General features: G+C 40.2%; 1 protein-coding gene across 2 annotated transcripts; it reads left to right on the plus strand.

Moving 5' to 3' along the window:
• Window positions 1-1,503: 1,503 nt before the first annotated feature.
• On the plus strand, window positions 1,504-7,962 carry LOC113691610 (vacuolar protein sorting-associated protein 9A). 2 transcript variants are annotated; one of them, XM_027209835.2, is made up of 6 exons: window positions 1,504-1,795; window positions 1,872-2,110; window positions 2,260-2,407; window positions 3,377-3,547; window positions 3,751-3,930; window positions 6,834-7,962. In XM_027209835.2, exons 2-6 carry the CDS (start codon window positions 1,995-1,997, stop codon window positions 7,674-7,676), a joined length of 1,458 nt encoding a protein of 485 aa, XP_027065636.1. In that variant the 5' UTR covers window positions 1,504-1,795; window positions 1,872-1,994; the 3' UTR covers window positions 7,677-7,962. The 2 variants fall into 2 exon arrangements, with proteins under 2 accessions (XP_027065636.1, XP_027065635.1); XM_027209834.2 differs by having other exon boundaries at window positions 1,894-2,110.
• The last annotated feature ends 14,082 nt before the right edge of the window (window positions 7,963-22,044 follow it).

Genomic DNA, 22,044 nt, shown 5'->3' on the forward strand with positions numbered 1-22,044 from the left:
TGTGGTGGTCGCGAAGGAGGGAGTGAGACGGAGGAGCAAAGCGGGGATGTGGGATTGGCGATGGGGGCGTTTAGAGGCGATGGAGTTTATAGAGAGGCTGTTGAGAGGTTGCTCAAATGCAGGTGGTGGGTTCGGTGGGGAGGAAGAAGAAAGAAGGAGAAGGGATTTTTTTTTTTTTTTTTTTATGTTTTGGATATTTTAAGTGTGTAGATAAAAAACTTTGAGAAATTTTTTAAGGTTCCTGTAGCAAAAGTTGTTAAAAAACTAGTAGGTAAAAAACTTAGGCAAAAAACTAGCTTCCAAACAAGCCCTTTATTTTGGTTGGCAATGTCAACCTAGCAAGTTACCAGTGCCACTGGTAATGAAGCGATTTTTTAATTCTTTGTAATGATGATGATCCCTAAAGGACATCAATAAATCAAATTTCTTGACTTTTTGATGGTTTATTTGAGGATGTAGTTTTATATTGCAAACTTCAATGGCATTTCTTCGTGAAGTTTTCTTGTTGGATTGGGTGAATATTTTGTCAATGTCGTGAACTTTATTTTTTTATTTCATTCGGTAAAACAATAGTTGAAGCCATCCATTTGTTACAAAATAAAATGGGTATATTTGATGTTCTTTTTGTAACTATTGCAAAGATTTTGATACATCTTTATGTAACTTTTTATAATTAATTTTTTAATTTGAATAACTGGATATTTCGGGGCAAGCTTGAAAATTACACCGCACATCGCGCGGTGTTCTCCTCCTAGTTATGATAAAAGGAGACAAAGATGTTGCTTCCTCAATGAAAAACTTGTGGCTGTAACTACTAACATTTGGATTTGTTTACATAAAAGTAAAAATTGAAAAACAATGGAAATTTTGCATAAATAATTTAATTTGATTGACTTTGAGAGTCTTTTTTTCTTATTTTTTTGGTCAATTAATTACTGATATTGGTTATGGATTGATAGATACTTAAAAGCCCTAAAAATAGGAAGGTTTTTGGGACAAGGCAAGAAATGTGGTATTCCTTTTTTAGCAGGTTTTCTCTTGAGATGCATTTGGATTGAGGGATTTAGCAAAGAATTTAAAATTTTTTCAAATCCCTTTAGTTTGCTTCGATAGCTTGGGAGGCGTATAATCAATTAATGAACATTATTACATTGTAAAAAATTTACGCATAGAAGTTTTCCAAAACTGATATGGTAGTTAAATATTCGGGATAAAATAATTTTTGATTTGAATATGAATAATACATAACAATATTGTTGATAAAAATATTCTGTACTAATATATGAACTAAATACTAATATATATATGGAGAGGGAGAGAGAGAGAGTAACAGATTCATAGGAGTTAATTAAATTTATTTCCCTGAGAAATTACCAAATAAATCTTGTGGAGGGGAAAAAAACGCAGTAAGAAAGAAAAAAGACCAAGGGAAAAAAATAAAAGGGAATAAATAAATAAATAAATAATTGCCTATCAGAAAAAAATTTAAAAAAAAATGTTCGAGGAATCCGAGGAAAAATGGATGTATTTGTGTCTTTCTTTCTTCCATTGCCGACTCCAACTTCCTCTCCGCCACCACTACTGCCACCGCCACCGAGCTGCTGCTACAACCTTCTTCCTAGCCAACATAAGAAGACAGCTAATTCATGATAAAATTTTGCAGAATTCCCAACACCTGATTGCAGAAACCACTTAAAATCAAGAACAAGCTCCACCCCACTACTGATATCTAACCCAAAGTCCACAAAAAAGGAGGGAAAAAAAATCTTGCATTCACCCGAAAAATCTCCGATTGGTAAGTATCAATTTTCCCCTTCTCATGTGCTGTAAAATCCCAATTGCTGAAATTGTTATAAATTTACGTTTTTTAGCTTCTTTTTGTTAAAACCTCAGCTCAAACAGAACCCTCCACTTTTTTCTCTTTGAAATTAACGATCGGTTGACTTGCCCAAGACGGTGATATTATCGGCGATTTACATAAAAACTCCCCGTGAATGGAGACGGCCACCTCCGATGCCTTCGGATCATCGACGGCACCGTTGACGTGGCACGACTTCCTCGAGAGAATGCGTCATCCTTCCGCTGCCCCGTTTGTCAAAGACATTAAAAGGTTTGATGGGAATTGATCTTGATTATTCACTTCAGCCTGGTATACTTATTACTAGTAGATTAAGTAATTAATTACATAGTTAAAGCATAGTTCTGATGGTTTTTTTTTTTTTTTTAATTTGGATTGATTATAATTTGAGACATTTGCAGCTTTATAGTGTCATTTATGAACAATGCGCCGGATGGGGAAAGGGATAGTGCAGCTGTGCAAGAATTTCTTGGCAATATGGAAACTGCATTCAGGGCTCATACACTTTGGGCTGGTTCTTCAGAGGAGGAATTGGAGAGTGCTGGTGAGGTGAGCTTGATTTTCTTGCATTATTCCGGTTTATGCCTGTTTTTTTGCCTTCGTCTTTTTAGAATTTACTTACTAAAGAAGGGAAGAAAAAAAGGATACAGGTACATCTAGTTTAATACTAGTATGAATGTGTGCCATGAGTATTTAAAACGTTAATTTTTAATCTGAATATAGGCTATGTATTATATTGGATATGCTAGTGTAAAACAATCTCTACATTGTCAGGTTTTGGAATCTTTAATCCAACAAAAACAGCCCAAGATTTTTTTTTTTTGTTTATGTTTCTTTGTTAGTTGGGCATTTGCCTAAGTAAAGTGGAAAAAAGTATGATGAACCAAAGAAATTTTTAACTGTTATTGTCTTCTATGTGAAGCTATAAGAAGTTTCTAACGGTATTGACCTAGTTGTTTCCAGAAGAGTTGATTGCTTATAAAGGATATCCTCTTGGAAATCCAATCACTTAAAAGTTTCAGTATCAGTTGTTAGTACTGTTACTTTAAGGACTGGGAAAATTGAGTTTTATGATGGGCCAAAATTAACGGGATGATGTTTTTCAAGATGGGGATATATGAATTTTTCTTGTTTGGTGAACTTCAGGAAATATTGAGCATGACTATAGCAAGTCGTGGTATACTAAACATGAATGTACGGTTCTGTTTCTTAATTCATGTTATTTTTCCTTTTGGGTGTTTGCTGTGAAACCAACCTAAGAAACTCTTGACTTGCCAGCAGCTTTTGTGCTGCACCATTAGTCAATTAAAATCCATTTCTTGAAGCGCTTTACTGATCTGGAACCACTGGGCTTTTGTTTAGTTTAGATTTCAATGGATACCCATTTCTTGAGTGTTTTGGCCCTCAATTTCAGTTGTGAAAATTGTGTTCTCTGCTACTTTTCAACTGATTGTGCCCAAATGTCTTATCTATGCTAAACTGGTCAATTGTTGTTCATGACACACATATACTTTACAGGGATTGGAGAAATATGTTATGACAAAATTATTTCCACGTGTATTTGCTTCACTTCCAGAAGATGTACAAGCTGATGATCAACTTTATGAAAAGATTGCTTTAGTTCAACAGTTCATTCAGCCAGAGAATTTGGATATCAAGCCAACCTTCCAAAATGAAACTTCATGGTTGGTGAGTAAGAACTTCCTTCTGATTGTTGGATGGTCTTAGTAACATATACTATCTCAAACAAAGTATAGGTGTGTAGGTTTTGTATAACTTTTTCTGGGGTAAACTGCAGCTTAGCTCTTGATAACTAAAAGCGGATAATGGGTGAGAAAGAAATGTGTCCGATTGACCATAAGATGGATTACAATTTTTTGTTATTGATGCAGCTTGCTCAGAAGGAACTACAGAAGATTAATATGTACAAAGCACCAAGAGACAAACTTGTTTGCATCCTGAATTGTTGCAAGGTTATTAGTAATCTACTGCTAAATGCCTCTATTGCGGCAAAAGAAAATCCTCCTGGAGCTGATGAATTTCTTCCTGTTCTCATTTATGTCACTATAAAGGTAAATCTGCTCTTTCTTTTCTTTTCTGTGTCTTTTGTTTAGCTGTAATCCACAAACTGAAATAGTTCCAATTAGTGAGACTTCAATGAGAATCCATTTTTTACCCAAAAAAAAAAGGAGAATACATTGGTCTCCTTTAAAAACTGCAGATTTTTATGCTTTTGTGTTTGTACGCTCTGTGTGTGTGTGTGTGTGTGTGTGTTTGTGTGGGAGTGTGTTTCATTTTTTCCCTTATATAATTCTATCTCTTTCAAGTCTCATTTTCAAGATCACCAGAATGGACACTGTTGAGGTTATCAGCTTCATACCATTTCTTTACTGCAATTTAGGCACTAGTTCTTTGCTGTTTTTCTAGATCTCTCTGCTTTGTTAAGAACCAGTCCTTTGTGCTCAGTATGTCAACTGTCCTTGTGTCCGATAGATTTGAGAATGTGCAGAAAGTAATTTATGTTAAACTAGGATTGTCTTGTTTTCTTATTTCTAAATGGAAAAAGGACAATTCCTGGGAGTTGTGGTCGTTTATGTACAGCAAGTCTGATTCTCGTGTTATTATGCAAAAATTAGAAGGGGGAAAAAGAAAAAATGACAGCGATATCTCAGGAGGAGTCTATTTGGGATATAGAATATGCTAAGCAGGCTATTTTGGAGATAGAATTTGTTGACTATGCTTCTGTGTTTTATGTATAATTTAGAACCTTATTTTTTGGGATTTTCAGTACTTAGGTAATGTAGCTGTCTCATAGGAGTTTTCCTGGCTTTGGTATTTACTGCTTTATAATTATCTTTAGAGTTTGAGTTTGCAATTCTTTTTAGCATTTAGATTTAAGGATTAGAGTTAGTCAAAGCACCACATCCTTTTGATGCGAGATAAATGGTAGGCAAGATAGGATTAGTTTAGGAGGTTATCAGCAATCCAATGTAGCCATCTTGCAGCAAATTTTAAGGTTTTGGTATATATTCCTGCTGTAGTTGAATTAGGAAAGGAACCATGTCCTAGATAATTAGGAGTTAAATCAGACACCTTTTGTGAAGAAGCAGACTTTGTAAAGATATAAGATGTTTTAAGTATTAGTATTTTATGCACTAGCAGTGCACAGATTTTTCTATGTGAGTGAATTTAAAATGCATGCCACATGCGGAACGGAAAAAGAGAATTTCATATATAATTGTGAATGTCTTTTAAATCTAGACCCTCTTTTCTAAGTATGCTGACATGTATTGCAGAGTAATCTTATATTAAATGTATTTAGAGTTCTTTGATTAATACACAAACCTTCTATACATTGCTGACACTGTGGAACTGCATTTTAGACACTGGATCTAGAGCTGTTTCCTTAATTGTTGGAAAGACTGTAGATGACTCTTCCAACATATGGGTACAGATTCTGGCTATCGGTTGCGTAGTTTCCTAAAGATTACTGAAATTTATTTTACTGCAAATTTATAATTAAGAAATCAGCAAATTAAGAAATCAACATCATTTAAGGAGGAGTCATTCAGTGAGAAGCCTGGGTAATTTTGAGTTGTAATAGTGATATCCAGTACTGAGTCAGCTCCTTGGTATTTTCTTATGCACTAATGGGCTATCTCCTGTAGACACTAGTTGCCACAAAATTATATTTTCATCTGTATCTGTCAAAATAGTCTTGTTTGGTGCTCATCATTTTTTAAATTCTGATATTGCAAACGAGTTATGGGGTGAACAGTGCGTGAGAAAAACTTTGTTTGGAAAAACAATTTCAATGCCCCCCCCCCCCCCCCCCCCCAAAAAAAACTCACTTTTCAACAACAAATAACGCACAAGTTAGCAGAATTATACATATGTTCAACTAAGCTGTCAGCTTTTTATGTCAATTACAAAAACAAAGTTAGAATGTGAAACACAAGCATCAGACATGAAACACACTATTCAGCCGGCAAAGCAAATGCATCGAAGGTAAAAATGGCAAAAAGGATGAATGGTTGTTGAAGTACATTTGAGATGAGATACATTTTCCCATTATGCAGATGATTTGAAATTCAGCATCTTCTGCCTTCTGGAACTTATTCTTGGGCATGCTGAAAACTGCTGTAATGACTTGGAAAAAAGCTTATGTTTATCACCCTTTCGAAGTTATGAGAGTTATTTTGCCACAGCATGCTTTCTGAAATCCAAAGACATTAATTGAATCAAAGGAAACAGAATACTTTTGCTGTTCGGTGGTATCTAATCTTGTGAGAAGAGGGGTCAACATCTGCTTGAGCAGTTTGCTCTTAGTGGTGATTAAACTCTGAACTCACCCAAGAAGTATATTTTCTTGTAATAATGAATACAAAATGACAACTAACTTCCTATAGAGAAGTTACCTTGAGGTAGAGAACTGACATTTTAAGCTAAAAAGAGATGCAGTTAGGGCTAGTCGATCAAGTTGAGGGCCCTGGAGATCTCATTTTTTGAAGATATGATTTGTCTAGATGGATTTATTAGCTTATATTTTTGGAGTATTAAAGTGGCTTCCTGAACTCTCTCCAAGGATAATGTTCTAGTATCTGTTCAAGAAACTGGTTGTCCTTGTTGATTTGGCACTAATAGTTTTGGCTATATTGTGGAAATAATCCATTTCATCAAACAATCTGGCATGCCTTGTCATGTTTGAGAGTGTTTTATCATTTTGCTGAGTCAAGCACATGTCCCTATATCTGTAGCTGGAGACTGTTGGATCCATGTTTTTATTTATTTTTATTTTTTTATATCTATTTGCCTTAGCTGAAATCATTTATTACGGGGGAGTGGTGAGATTATTTTTCCACTAAAACACCCCTTGTTATTGGTGCTTTCTACATCTAGGCAACCCGTTGCCACTCTGCTTTTGTTATTCGTTCCCTTTGGTGCTAAAAATTGGTTCTTTTGATGTCTCAAACAGGCAAATCCTCCACAACTGCATTCCAACTTATTGTATATCCAACGATATAGGCGCCAAAGTCGTTTGGTCTCTGAAGCGGCCTACTTTTTCACTAACATGCTTTCAGCAGAGTCATTTGTTATGAATATCGATGCAAAAGCACTTTCAATGGATGAAACTGAATTTCAGAAGAATATGGAATATGCACATACACTTCTTTCAGGATTGTCAGGGGCCTCGGACAATCTGCCTGGGCAAAGTGATCAAAGGGTTGGACCTGTGAACCCTAGAGAAGGTTTGAATCATAACAAGCAGCAAGTCTCGACAATACAAAATCAGTCCTCACTCGAATCATCTGACACTAAGTCCAGGAATGAAGAGCCGTATGTGAAAGATCAGTTGTCTAAAATTCCATCAATCTCAGACCTGGAAAATAAAGGAGCAAACATGCTTTTGAAGGAGGATAAACTGAAGCAAGAATTTCAGGATTTCCCATATTTGTATTCTCGGGTCGGTGATCTGACAGTAGGCGACGTTGAAGACCTGCTGAACAGCTACAAGCAGCTTGTTTTCAAGTATGTCTCTCTTTCTAAAGGCTTAGGTCTGACAACTCTGCTTCATCCTTCATCCACAGAGCAACAGAAAGAACAGCATGAAGCCATATCTATGGAAGGGCATAAAGGGACAAGAGAAGAAAAGTCGATTGAAGAAAAATCAATTGATGAGTCATCAAAGGACTTTTCTCAGACTGCTGGAGATTTGAATGAATCATGTTCTGTGGTTGAGAATGCTGAATCCATGTTGTCTGAAGATGAAGCTGTTTCCAGTCAAACTGACGGAGGGGATGAAATATCCCAGAGATAGCACACGTGTATGCGCAGTATGCATTTGCAATGTGTTTTTCCAGTTTCTTCTGTATGTTTAAAAGTGAGATGAAGAAATTCAGTTTTTGAGTTCTTCGTGGACAACAGGATAAAGACACACTTAGAGGTGAAATTAGATAAAAGGAGAAGTGTTTCCTAAGGATCTAATGTAGGCAAAGTATCAGGAATTCATTATGTTGTAGCAGCCTTAGCATTTTTTGCTGTTGGATGGTTATGATCATCGTCCAGAAAGCACTGTTCTATCATTATGAATTTTATTCCTTGCACTTGATCTGTTCTCTTGTGAGAATTGATAGGCTAATTTGGAAACAGACGGCTTCCTTGACCTTTTAAGGACTCCATTCTGATATAAAATCTCGTATCCAATATAAACTAGAGCGTAGTTTCACTCGGTTCCATTATTCTACCTTCAATTATTGAATTTCTTAGGCCTTCCTTTTTGTCTTGGTTGTTGCAAGTTAGATTTTATGGAAGTCATACCAGTGAAGCCGACATCAATATTTTGAACTGGTTGATATTGTTTTGTTTATTTGCCATAGTAAATTAACATATTAATCATCTTATTCAGGATGAACTATGAACAATTTCTTTTAGTCAGGAGTAAAATAGAGTTAGTTAACAATAATCTAGAGGGTAAATTGCACTAAACCCCAGCGAAAAAAGGAAAAACGAAAAAGACTCTGAAAACGAAAAAAAAAAATTAATACACATGTCCAGAGTGAAATTGAGTCCAGACAATTGCATAATACGGTTTATTATATTTTAGCCGTTCAATACTTGAATAACTATTTAATGTTATGCTAATTATTTCAATTTTCATTACGTGCATTCCATCAAAATAAATTTGAACTTTGTTATTCAAAATGATTTTACGTTCATTGCATTTGCTAGACTTTAGAAAAATGAGATAAAAGGGTGTAAAAAAAAAAAACCCCTGTGGTATCGTTATCTTACAAAAAAAGTCTCTTGTGATTTCAAATCATATGTGTTGGGACTTCATGGTTTGAAATAAGGGTTAATCACATTTTATCCCTTTAAAGAATACTCCATTTCTCAGTTTATCCCCTAATCTTTAATTTTGCTCACTTAACCCCCCTTAGGACAAAATTGCCCTTGCATTATTTTGACTCTTCATTTACCTTATTTTCCTTTCTTTTATTTCTTTTTCTCTTTTTTCTTTATTTAATTCTTCCTCTTTCCCACAAAAATTTTCACCTTAATGATTGAAATTAAAAAAGAGGAATTGCAGAGATCTATTTTCTCCTTAAATGATTAAAAAAATATTCAAATCACTTTCCTAAAATACAATTTTTTTAGCCTTTCAATTCTTTTAATTTTTAGTTTTCCTCTTTCCTTTCTAGTTTCTCATTTTATTGTCAAAAAAATATCATAAGATGAAATTGTTTTCCTTTCTTTTATTTCTTTTTCTCTTTCTTCTCTCTTTCATCCTTCCCAATAGAAATTTCATTTCAACGAAAATTTTTATTTTGAGTTTGTAATTGCATATTTCTGGGTGAAGGTTTAAAAGGCATCAAAAACTAATTTCGATTTTTTGTATAATACCACGTGTCACAAATTTCAATTGATGATTATTAATCGGGTCACAATTTCATCTTAAGATATTTTCTTGGGAATAAAATGAGAAACTAGAAAGGAAAGAGGAAAACCCAAAATTAAAAGAATTGAAAGGCTAAAAAAATTGTATTTTAGGAAAGTGATTTGAATATTTTTTTTAATTATTTAAGGAGAAGATAGATCTCTGCAATTCCTCTTTTTTAATTTCAATCACTAAGGTAAAGATTTTTATGGGAAAGAGGAAGAATTAAATAAAAAAGAAAGATAAAAAGAAATAAAAGAAAGCAAAATAAGGTAAATGAAAAGTCAAAATAATGCAAGGGCAATTTTGTCCTAAAGGGGATTAAATGAGCAAAATTAAAGGTTAGAGGGTAAATTGAGAAATGGGGTATTCTTTAAGGGGATAAAATGTGATTAACCCTTGAAATAATTTGAAACATCGACGGAAATCGTTAAAACAAACGAATCTGAGTGAAATAATAGAAATACCCTTATAATATACGCAAAAAATAGCCTAAAACAAACAATTTTTTATTCATCGGTTTCATTCACTAATAATATAAGCAAAAATTGTTGGTTTCTACAGGTTTGGAGCGAAATTGAAGAAGAGCCTTGGTAGTTTTATTAAGATCTAAGGGCCAAATAGGTATATCAGGTCAAATTTTGTCTTAAAAAACTATTTTTCGGAAGAACCACTCGCAATTCCAGCGTGTTCACATCAAACGCATTAGATCTAATGATTTCTGTCGATTTTATTTTAAATCATAAGGTACGAACGCGTATGATTTGAAACCATAGAAGATTTTTCTGTAGAATAACTATGCCACAGGTGCTTTTGTATTTTCTACCCGAGATAAGATGTAAGAAGCCAACATGGAGCTTACATGCAAGTTTAAGATAGGTGGACTAGATTCCTCTCCATCGCATTGGAGAGAATATCTCTTCATTATATCCTAATAAAATTAATTTAAAAATTTAAAAATCAACACCATTCATAATATATTTCATTACTTATATTAGTTATACATAGAATTTCGTATAAATTTGACTTAGTTTTACCTTCTAATTAAACATTACAGATTTTGTTATAATTTTATTCATTTTTCACTGTATAGATGTTTCGTATAAATTAAATGTCAAATATTCTCAAAAGAATATCATTTTTTAGTATGTTGAAAAAAATACACGACCAAATGAGTAATGAGTTTATAGACTTACAGTGCTAACTATGGCTAGTGATCTGGTCCACCAAGTCATTCTACCCTGATAGTCATTAGTGCATAATTTAGAAGTCCTAATGAATGCATAATTCTCCCATTTCTTCTTCTTGTTTTTCTTCTTTGTGATTGCTATTAGCGGCATTTTGTTTCTGCATTGCAATCTGCAGAGGCCGCATCCTGGGTCTGGACACGTGGCAGCCCAGACAAGGCCGAACTGGGCTTCGGCCCCTGGCCCCTGGCAGCCGACCTGGGCCGCACCACTAGGGCTCCCGAGGGGGCAAAGGTCCATCCCGAAGAGGTCGGGGGCAATCCCCCTGAGTGCGGGATACCGACTATTTTGGGCAGGTCCCGAAACGTACGGAAGTCGGACTCCCTCGCAGGTATAAATGGTAGCACACGTCAACTGTACAAGGTACGCTCATGATAGGCAAATTACTCTCGATTGTTATTACTTCCCGTGAATCCTACTCGCCGGAAAACTAACTTGACCGTCGGAGTGCCCTCGGGGACAACCCCCGGGCCCCCTCTCCCAGTTCATCCTTGTCTATTTTGCAGGCTTAGGACCAGCTCTTCCATCAGCACCCCGAACTCGTCAGTCCAGCTCTCCTCGGGGAAGCTCCGCGCTTCTTCAGTTGGCGCCGTCTGTGGGAAACGAGAGGTAAGTGCAGTTGTGTTGATGGCAAAGACGCGATCCAAGCGAGCGGTAGACAGCACCGGCCCTGGAGGCGGGATCAATCAACACTTCACGTCGGTCTGGTGCGCCGAGCTCGGGATCAATCAACACTTCACGTCGGTCGGCCATCCCCAGGCTAACGGTCAGGTGGAGAATGCCAACCGAACCATCTTGCAAGGACTAAAAACTAGGCTGGAGCTAGCCCAGTCTAACTGGCTAGAGGAGCTCCCTAGTGTTCTCTGGACCTATCGCACCACGCCTAGGGCGGCTACTCACGAGACACCGTTCTCCCTGACGTATGGGGCGGAGGCAGTGGTCCCCGCGGAGATCGGCCTCCCATCTCCTCGGACCCAGAACTTCGTTGCGACAGCCAACGAAGAAGAGTTGAGATGCAATCTGGACAGGCTAGAGACCAAGCGGGAGGAGGCAGCAATTCGGATGGCTAAGTACAAAAGCCAGCTCGCCCGCTACCACAACGCCCGAGTAAGGAGCATTCAGTTCCAGCCGGGGGACCTGGTCTTGCGAAAAAACTCAATCAGCAGAGCTTACAGTTCCAACAAGCTCGACCCAAACTGGGAGGGTCCGTACAAGGTCCTTGAGGTGAGCCGGGCTGGCTACTGCAGGCTCGCCAAGGTGGATGGATCTGAAGTACCTCGCACTTGGCACTTCTCCAATTTGCGACTGTTTGTAGCATAGGTTAGACCAGTTTGTTCAGTTGCCTGTTCTCTGAGATCCGAATTTTTGTTTTCTCATTTCAATAAAAGCCCGACTTCACAGTTTCAATTTCACTTGTACTTGTCTCATTTTAAAATTTTTTAAAGTCTGCACCTTACACTAGCACACTTAGCGTTCCCTCGCTCAATGTCCTAGTGGGGGGCTAGGGGTACTAAGCAGCCAAGTGTGAGGCGTTCGACCCAAGAGGTCAGCACGAACGCACTCAATGTTTAAATACTTAGCCAAGTGTGAAGTGCTCGGCCCAAGAGGTCGGCACGATGGAGAGGAACTTGGAAGCGTGGGAGGATTCTAGAAATCCCGCGTTCGACCCAGGAGGTCGGCGAAAGAGGAGTTCGAGACCCGACATACGATCCCGAGGGGCCGGCATGGGCCTTCGAGTCCGGGGGCTCCGCGTTCGACCCTGGAGGTCGGCAGGAACGCCCTTAGCGTTTAAGTGCTCAGCCCCAAGAGACTGGCACACCCCCCTTAGTGGGGCTATTTGGTGCTCGACCCTAGAGGCCGGCGCATAATCTTAATAGTTAGATTGCCGTTTGGCAACTCCATTGCTGGATGGAAAGGGTGACGCGTTTGGTGCTCGGCCTTGGAGGTCGGCACATGGCGTTGCTCGCAGGCAAGAAAGGCAGAATGACTCTTCGAAATTTTGCATATGCATTTAAGGCCTATCTATTACAAAGTTTCCGAGCTGCCTATCTATTACAAAACTTCCGAGTTGCCTATCCGCTACAAAATGTGTCGAGCTGTGAAGAGAAAATAGCTCGAGCCCCTCCTTCTTGCTGGTAGTCCGCTTGGAGCAGGAGCTGAAGGTACACCTTAAACATGCTGAGAGGCGTATGGTGAACGCTATCCAATCGAACCTTTCCGTCTCAGATGGACCCCCAAGAGCATTTTCAACTGGAGCATGGTCACATCCTTATAAGGAGACGGAAAGGGTTTCTGGAGTGGTCGCCGCCTTAGACCACCGGCTCCTTCCCGACAGCTCGGCCAGGAGACTCGCCCTCCTCCAAGGGAACCTCCTCCAGCACGGCCCCGGTGTCGGTCCGGCCCGCCAGCTCCTTCAGGGAATGCCCCTTGCGATACCCGTCAAAGAGCCAGTCCAGCCTCGCCTCGGCCGCGGGGTTGTAGTCTTTGATGCTCGCCAAGTCGAGGCCGGGAGGATTGAGCTTCTTCACCTGGTCCAGGACCCGAGTGCAGCCGACCTGGAGGATGGGCAGGTTGAGATGAGCGATGTCCTCCTCAAACTGCTCGGAAGTAAGGAACTCCCGAACAGCCTTCTTCCGCTCCCGGCTGACGGTGCCGGAGAGCTCGAGGGCATGCTTCTCCTTCAGCCTAGCCGCGCCGGCCCTCTCCTGGTCGAGCTCCGACCTGGTGGAGGCGAGCTGGACCTGGGCGGTGTCCAGCTCCTTCTCGGCCTTGTCCAGTTCGGCCTTGAGGGAGCTTGCCTCCTTGAGGGTCTGGAAAAGCTTCTTCTCCGCCTCCAGATTCTTCTTCCGCAGTTTCTCCAGGTCGGGAGACAGCTCGGAGAAGCGGGTCGCCAGGGCGGTGCCAGCGGCATTGGCCTGAAGGGGAAAAGGAAATAGGTCAGCACGTCACACTACTTAACCGAGACACGGAGGCAAAACTAACTCACGGGCTAGACTTACTTGAGCCTGGGAGGTGTAGTACGCGTCCAAGAGCTCGGAGGGGTCGGCCAGCTCCATCCATCTCCTGTCACGAGGGAGGACCGAGCCCACCATCAGCTCGCGAGCCACCTCGGGAAACTGGGTTCGGTCGTTGATGGAGAGCTCCCACGACGGGCAAAAGTGGCGGGGGTCGTGCATCGTGGGGGTTTGGCCTGACTTCAGGGGAGCCACGTGGCGGAAGTGCCACAAGCTCGGGGGAGTTGACTCCTGGGCATGCTCCTCGGCAGAACCCACGCCTAGGTGGGCTGGCCCCCCGGAGACCAGCGTAAGAGGAGGAGGCTGTGCGGGGACCAGCGCGAGCCTCTTCTGCCCGGCTTGGGAGGGCTCGTCCCCTCTGCCCCTCTTCTGCCCAGCCGCCTTCTTCTTGTTGGCGGCCTGCTTGGAGGGGGACGGCTGCGACGCCTCTTTCTGGGGGCTGAGCCGTCCCTCGGGGTGGAAGCCCCTCCTGGGGCCCCCTGTGCAGTCCCGGGCTGGGAGGCGGGAGTGGCCTCCTCAGTAGGAGAGCCCAGCAGCTGGGAGAGCTTCCTCACTGCAACGAACACAACCAGATAAGCAAGACGCAAGGCAGTTTAAGAGAAAAAGGAAAAACCAACATATACTACAAATGCGACAGGGGCAAAGCCAGCGTTACAGGTGTCGAGTTTGGGCTGGGGGGTAGCCACTTCCCCAGAGGATCCGGACACCGTCCCCATCAGCCCGGCTGCGGAGATCTGCTCAGTGGAGATCTTGGCGACATCGAACTTCACCTTGGAGCCCAACAGCTGGCCGAGGGTATCGTAGTCCAGGTCCTCCGGATAGGGGTCGGCCTTGACTCCCCCAACCTTCCACACATTGGGGGGAAAATGTGTGGACCTGACAAAGAAGAAGTCCCCATTCCAGTCCTTCACGGAGGAGGGGAGCCCGTGGAACAACTCCTGGGCCCCTTTTCCTCCGTTGGTTTGGGGGCCACGGCGGGAGAAGTAGTACCATCTCGGGAGGGCGGTCTTAAGAATGAATGCAGCTCGGAAGAGGGAGAGAGAGTAGGGGATATCGTAGAGGAGTCAGTAGATCAGGAATCCGGTAATGATCCTGATGGAGGTGGGGTGAAACTGGGTGATCCTGAGCCCCCAGTGGTTCAAGATCTCGGTAAGAGCTGAGGGAATGGGGAGACGGAGGCCGGCGATGAGCTGCTCCCTATAGATGGCCACGAAGCCTGGGGGAGGTCTGCAGGCTCGGTCGTTAGGCCCGGCCGCCCTCAGCTCGTAGGCCGGAGGAATAGAGTAAGACCTGGCTAGCTCGGCCATGGCCTCGGGGGATAGGGTAGCCTCCTGCAGGTCTGGGCGACCGTAGGAGAGCTCGAGATCATTCCCCTGCTCAGGAGCAGGGGTCCCCTCAGAGAAATCCCTATCTCCCCCGGCTCCGCCTTGGGCTCCACCGGGGGAATCATGGGGAGACTGGGGAGAAGAGGCGGAGGTAGCCTGCCGCCCGATGTAAGCATCGAGCTCGGCTACCTCCTCAACGGCTCGGGCTGAGGGAGAGTGGGCGGATGGAGAACTCATGATGACTATGGGATCTAGCAGGTCGGGGTTAGAAGCAGAGGAAGAGGAAGGCGGAGGAGGGGAAGGCGACGGCAAGGATGAGGAAGAAATGAAGATTCTGGTGGCTCTGCGACGGACCGGGGACAGGGAGGCGGTGGAAGTAACGTCGGAATGACCCGACATAAAAAGCAGAAGGCAAAAGGGAAGATGAATCGCAAAAAGGGACTTACTGATGATGATCAAGGCCGAAGAAGGATGGAAGGTTCGCCGGAATCTGGGCACGGGACACCGGAAGTTGCCGGAAAAGGGAAATGCGAATGCACAAGGAAAATGGGAGTGCAGAATGCGCGAGGGGAAGAAGAAATGGCAAATGGAGTCGGGTGAAATCCGAGAACCCCTATTTATAAGGAGGGGAAATGGGGGGAAAACGGTTGCGTGAATTTGAACCTACCCCCATGTGAATGCATTTAATGCTGGTACGGAAACCGAAGAGGCGTGACAACTGAAAGGACGTGGGCGCGGCATCCCTGCGACAGCACTGTACCAGAAGTGACCTGGGCAGAGTAGTGCGCGGCCCTGGCCTCCCACGTGGCAGAGGTAGATTAGGTCTGCCTGACAGCCCTACCTAATCTAGGGGGCTAGTGCAGAGGCCCCATCCTGGGTCTGGACACGTGGCAGCCCAGACAAGGCCGAGCTGGGCTTCGGCCCCTGGCCCCTGGCAGCCGACCTGGGCCGCACCACTAGGGCTCCCGAGGGGGCAAGGGTCCATCCCGAAGAGGTCGGGGGCAATCCCCCTGAGTGCGGGATACCGACTATTCTGGGCAGGTCCCGAAACGTACGGAGGTCGGACTCCCTCGCAGGTATAAATGGTAGCATACGTCAACTGTACAAGGTACGCTCACGATAGGCAAATTACTCTCGGTTGTTATTACTTCCCGTGAATCCTACTCGCCGGAAAACTAACTTGACCGTCGGAGTGCCCTCGGGGACGACCCCCGGGCCCCCTCTCCCAGTTCATCCTTGTCTATTTTGCAGGTTTAGGACCAGATCTTCCATCATCACCCCGAGCTCGTCAGTCCAGCTCTCCTCGGGGAAGCTCCGCGCTTCTTCACAATCCAATTTGAGTAATTGTGAAAGATTATATTCAAGATTTTGGAAGCAACAACTGGGACGGAAAGGGGAATGATGGGTTGCATTATGATACTGCTTATTTTGCCTTAGAAGAGCTGAAGCTGCAAATTGAGTTGGCTGAGAACGAGTTTTGGAAGAAGAAATCTAGGCCTTTTGCACGTTGGTTTCACAATTTTATGGTTACCATGTTCAATGAATTTCAAGTGGAGTATAAGTTTTTGACAATTGTTGTGCATTACATTCACAACTGGAATGATGCTGACAGGGTAGTGGGAGTTTGAAATCTCTGGTTATCAAGATTGAAGCTGCAATTTCAAATATAGAAGATTTCCTTGTACCTGTTCTTGTGAACTACAACATGGTTAAATCCCCTTCATGGCTTGTTGACATAATTTCAGATTATTTGAAAAGGATTGATCGTTTAAAGTTAGATATCAGAAAAGCGTACGATGATTACTTGGCATGCCATAGCTCATTTGATTCGCTTTCTAACTTCTTTCAGTTGCTCTAGATTTCTGTCTGTATTTAGGGCGTGTTTGTTTGGACTGAAAATATTTTTGAAAATCATTTTCAACAGTTTTTGGTGTTTGGTTGCTTTAAAGTTGGTGAAAATAATTTCCATTGTAAAATATTTTCCTGAAGTCAGTGTAAAATAACTTTCCTAAAAGAGCTATTGATGTTATTTTTCGGAAGAACGTGTCTCTAATGAAATCGAAACTTTCAACAAAAGAACCTAACTTTCAAAGGTAATGAGAGGCCCAAAAGGCTCACCAGGGAATTTGCCAGTGAACTTACCTGTGACTCTGTTTCTGATGCAGCTTTGGATACAACTTTCGCTTTCTAGACAACCTTAAGGTCTTTTTCCTTCTTCATTCAGATTCGGTTTTTTTTTTTTTATCCTTTTCTTTTGGAACTACAATTTTTTTGTGTCAAATTGCCTTGATCTTTATATGAAAATTGGTTTTGAAGTTTATGGATCATATTCTGGTGATCAGGGAGATTACATTTTCCTCACTTTTGAATCAAGGAATTCTCTTAAGTCGACTACGAATCTGCTACTCCATCTCAAGTGGTGAGCAGATGGATTTCCATGGGTTAAGGGCTTGTCGCCTTGAGGTGGTAGTGTAGTAGGCGGCAAAGAACAGCGGTGGTGGTAATTAGTCATATCCGTTTTGAGCGTATGAACAAAGTTGCAAAATTGCAACCAAACAAACGGAGGCTTAGTCTTGGTGAAAATTATGAAAATGCAAATCTTTTCCTATAAAATAATTGCAGGTGAAAATGTTTTACATCCAAACAAACAGAGGCTTAGTCTTAATTCTTGGTTTTGGCTTCTTGCTTAATTCTTTTTTAGGGATGATATGACATATTAAAGTACAATCACACCATATAAATTCACATAACATTCTTCTGATGAGTTCAATAATTCACCTAAAGTGATTCAAAATTCAAATAAGTGAGCATTAGTTTGTTATTATCAAAACTAGAAAGACAACAGTGGTAGTAAGATTTTCAATCCCCCCTTTTTTTTATGATAACAAACTAATGATAAATATATAAAACTCAAATTTCAAATATTTCAATAAGCATAGCACATAGCTATGCTTAAGTTTGTTCATATCACATCATTGATTTGTCAGTATTAAAATAAGAGAAATTGAAGACCTTATGGTTTATATAAACTCTTGTTTTGATGATTATTAAATAAAGATATGGAGCACTAATGGTTTCAATCAAGTAATTCATTAGATGAAATAAACTCAAGCATAAAGTTTATAAAAATCATTCCAAAATATATTTGGCCGTCTCAAGATCATAGCAAAACAACTCGGATAAAAAGGGGTATGAAATTATCAAGAATTGTTGGTTATATCAATCATGAAGGAAAAAGCCCCGAAATAGCAAGCAAATGAAACCAAGAGATAGCAGCATGAAAACAAAGAAAATGAACTAGAAAAAGGGGCCGTTGGATGTTTAATTGCAATACTCTGACATCCTACCAAAGAATAATTTCACAAGTTTTATACTTGAATTTACTTCACTTAATGAATCACTTGATCGAAACTGTTAGTATATAGACATCATTATTGGTTAGTCATAAAAATAAACGTTCATATAGACATAAGGTCTTCAACTACCAAGACTTCTTGATTAGTGCGGCTGTTTGGAAGGTCTTCATACCTTCTTGTGTCACATCAAGAATAAGATTATGATATAAATATGAATATGAAGGTACTTATTACACTAGGAAAGATGGATTCAAGACCAGTGGTCATGTGTTTTTCATTTTCTTTTAAGCTGAGTACACTAAGGTGATGATTAAAATTGAAAGACATCATTCATTATGTATTAGATTTCTATATTCAGTACCATATTCTAAATTTGAGTCATGTGGGAGATTGTTGAACATTGTGCCTCAAACTAAAGAGTTGTTCATCCAAAGAGGAAACATTAATCTATTCATTTTTTAGAGGCGACATTCATTTCCTTCAAGATTCATGTACCTCCTAGAATTTAGCAGTTCATTTATGGAACTTCTAAATTCATGTGCTTATGATAATAGTAGTACATTATCTATATCCTTGTATTCCTTATAAATAGAAGACTTGAAAATTCAGTTGACTAGTTAAATTCCATTTCATTCTTCCTTCCTACTTTATTGTACTGAGTAATCTATTACAAGGTCCAAACCATGACTTGCGCGTGCACGGGACCGAGTCTAGCCATTGTATGCTAGAGAGTGACTAACTATTGAATCATATTACACCATGCACATGCTCCTTTGAGCTTGAAATGACTTTAATGGTAGTAGGGTATCCTATGCCTCGACTTTGTTTCTAGTTGTCAGTTATACCATTTCTAGAGTTCTTATCTCAAAAGTCAAAGTACTCATATTTTAACACGGAATGCCTAAAATGCTATGAGTCAGAACTGAATGCTCTATATATCTGATTTTGGTTGCCTTCCACTTAATTAAAATATTAAATCTGGTCATTGCTTATGGTCTACTTAGCACTTCTCAAGATACACCTTTAATTCAGATTTATTATTACTCGTCCTAGATTGAGATAGGCATGCATCAAGGTCCTACGTTTGATTGGGTGACAACAAAAAGGGGATATTTGTGGAGCTATGCAAATGCAGGAAAGGACTCTACGTTTGAGGTACTTAGGAATTACTTTTATCAGTACCAGATTGAGGATTAGTGATTGTCAAGTTGTGATTGATTCTGTAAAGACAAAGGTCCAAGGATGGAGTTCAAAGAGCTTATCATCTGAAGGTAGATTACAACTTATTAAATCTGTTTTAATGAGCCTTCAAAATTATTGGAATAGCATATTTATACTGCCAAAGAAAGTTATTAAGGTGTTGGAACAAATAATATCAAGATTCCTATGGAGTGGTTCTGATAAGTCTTCAGGTATCAAAGTAAAATGGAAGGAAATTTGCAAACCTCTAAATGAAGGTGGACTGGGTTTAATCATTTGAAAATCTAGAATAGAACCTCGATGCTTAGGCATATTTGGGACATCTTTAGTAGGAAAGACAGTTTATGGATTGCTTGGATACATTTGGTAAAATTGAAGTAGAGGTCTTTTTGATAGATCCAAATACCTGCTGATAGTTCATGGTTATGGAGGAAATTATTGCAACTAAGAGAGATGGTTTGAAGGCAAATTCATGCGGTAGTGGGAAATGGACAAAACATTTACTTATGGTATGATAATTGGCACCCTCATAGCCCATTAATTAGACATTATGGAAGAGAGATTGTAACTCAGTTTGGTAGTTCTATCAATGCAAAATTAGAATCAATAATGCAGGATGGAGAATGGAACTGGCCTATAGGAAAAAGAAAGAACCAAAAAGTGGAAGATTTAGGCCTTGTTTGATAAGCCAGTTCAACATTTAAACTTAATAGATTCAGATCTTAACATATTCAAACCGTTTGATAACAAAAATTGAACATTTGAATTAATTAAGTGATACTAAATTTTCTAGGTAAAACTTGCTCCTAAAATTAAGTGATAAGCTATTCACTTATCACTGAGTATGATATGCACTCAAATGTATTAGAATTAATGGATTCAGACTTCAAATTTCAGATTTCAATTTTCAGATTTCAGTTTTATCAAACACATCCTTAGTCTCAGCAGACCCTACATAATGCAGGCCACTACCTTAGGAGCTGGACTCATTTAGATGGGCAGGAGATGTAGCAGGAATATATACAACTAGATTAGTAGTACAATTGTTGAGAAACAACAATCAAATTGTAGCATGTTTAAACTGGTATGGTTTAAGGGTTATGCACCTCGTTATGCAATCATAATGTGGTAGATATATAAAAACAGGTTCGCTAAAAGAGATAGATTAATGAGATGGGGGATTATTTCAGAATGGTTGGCTAAAAGAGATAGATTAATGAGATGGGTGATAAGCTATTGAATCATCTTATTTTGCTTGCAATGTGTAAAGTTATGGTGAAAATCTTTTTCTCGATTCCCCATTCCTTGAAAAAACTAATCAGTATCTTAATTGAATTTGAACCATTGTGCGAATAGGCACACAATATACTACAAGTATTTTCTTATATCTATACTTATGATAGAAGCCGACAAGTCAAATGTAAAATGAAACTAATTCCATTTTCTAGTCTTGGCAATGTATTTTTTTCAAAGGTTCTTTGGAACCTCAACCTCCTTTACAGATTTTATTAAAAGAGATAAGTATTTCTTGTGTGAGTATTGTGGTATGTTTTTTTTTTTTTTTAAAAGAGAATGATTTAATTGGGCATTATGAATTGATAAGAAAAGGTCTAGGTGATACCCTTCATAAGGATGTTGAGGAATGCAAATCTTGCTTTACTTGTTTTTGCCCTCTAAGCATGCTCTGAGGGCGCACCATAAAACGTGTAAAAAGTAGCATTTCAATGGAGGTTTTCCTTGGTTTTATGGCCTGGGCATGTTCCATATTATACATCTGATTCAAGTATATTAAGTGGAGTTCAAGGATGTTTTTGATTTTGGTCCTTGGAAGTGATGAAAAACAAGATTTTATGCATATCATGTCACTTATGAGGGACATTTTAGGGTTATTGTGTTTGTGGAGGGGAACAAAATTAGAGGAATTTATTAATTTATTATGAAAAAAAAATTATTCTACAAAAGGGGTTCTTTGCTGACCCAATTCTAAGATAAGAGTGTTCGCATTCGAGGAATACAAGCTGCGAAGAGATCGCATTCAAAAAAATGCATGGTATGGTCAGAATTGTTCAAAAAAGAAAAGTAAAAAATGAGATGGGCAAGTCACATTTTATAAATGTGAGTTACTAAAAGCAAAACACACGCTCCCCGTCTTTCCTTCTCACACGCAGCGAGCAACTCCTTCAAAACCCTGCACCTCCGTCGGTAAAAATTGGAAACAAGCAGATGAACCAAAAATTGTCCCCTGATTCGCTACTGAAATCCTTGCAAAAGCTAAACCCATTGAATTACAGCCGAATTAGAGGGATTTTAGACTGATTTGGCTGTGCCCAAGAGGTTCAAGTTGAAGTTCACATTTGCGCTAGAAATCTCGCCAGAAATCTGCGAAACGACCTCCAAAAATCTAGCGCGGGTGTCGTTGCTACGAGATACAGTTTTATCTGGGTAGGCAATCACACCCATTTGCCGCTGTCCATATTTTTTTTTATGGAATTTTCTTTTTAGTTCTTATATTCACTGGTGCAATTTCTCGAGTTAAATGGTGAAGAAGCTGTTCGAAATATTTATTTTGTTTTTTGTGGGACACATTGTCAATGTAATGGATCATTTGA

Source organism: Coffea arabica, chromosome 6c, assembly GCF_036785885.1.
Source record: "Coffea arabica cultivar ET-39 chromosome 6c, Coffea Arabica ET-39 HiFi, whole genome shotgun sequence".
NCBI classification, from domain to species: Eukaryota; Viridiplantae; Streptophyta; class Magnoliopsida; order Gentianales; family Rubiaceae; genus Coffea; species Coffea arabica.

Coding starts and splice junctions, on each gene's coding strand:
- LOC113691610 (XM_027209835.2), top strand. CDS start 1,995: ATGGAGACGGCCACCTCCGATGCCTTCGGATCATCGACGGCACCGTTG. Junction 2,111..2,259: donor TTTGTCAAAGACATTAAAAG/GTTTGATGGGAA, acceptor AGACATTTGCAG/CTTTATAGTGTCATTTATGA. Junction 2,408..3,376: donor AATTGGAGAGTGCTGGTGAG/GTGAGCTTGATT, acceptor TATACTTTACAG/GGATTGGAGAAATATGTTAT.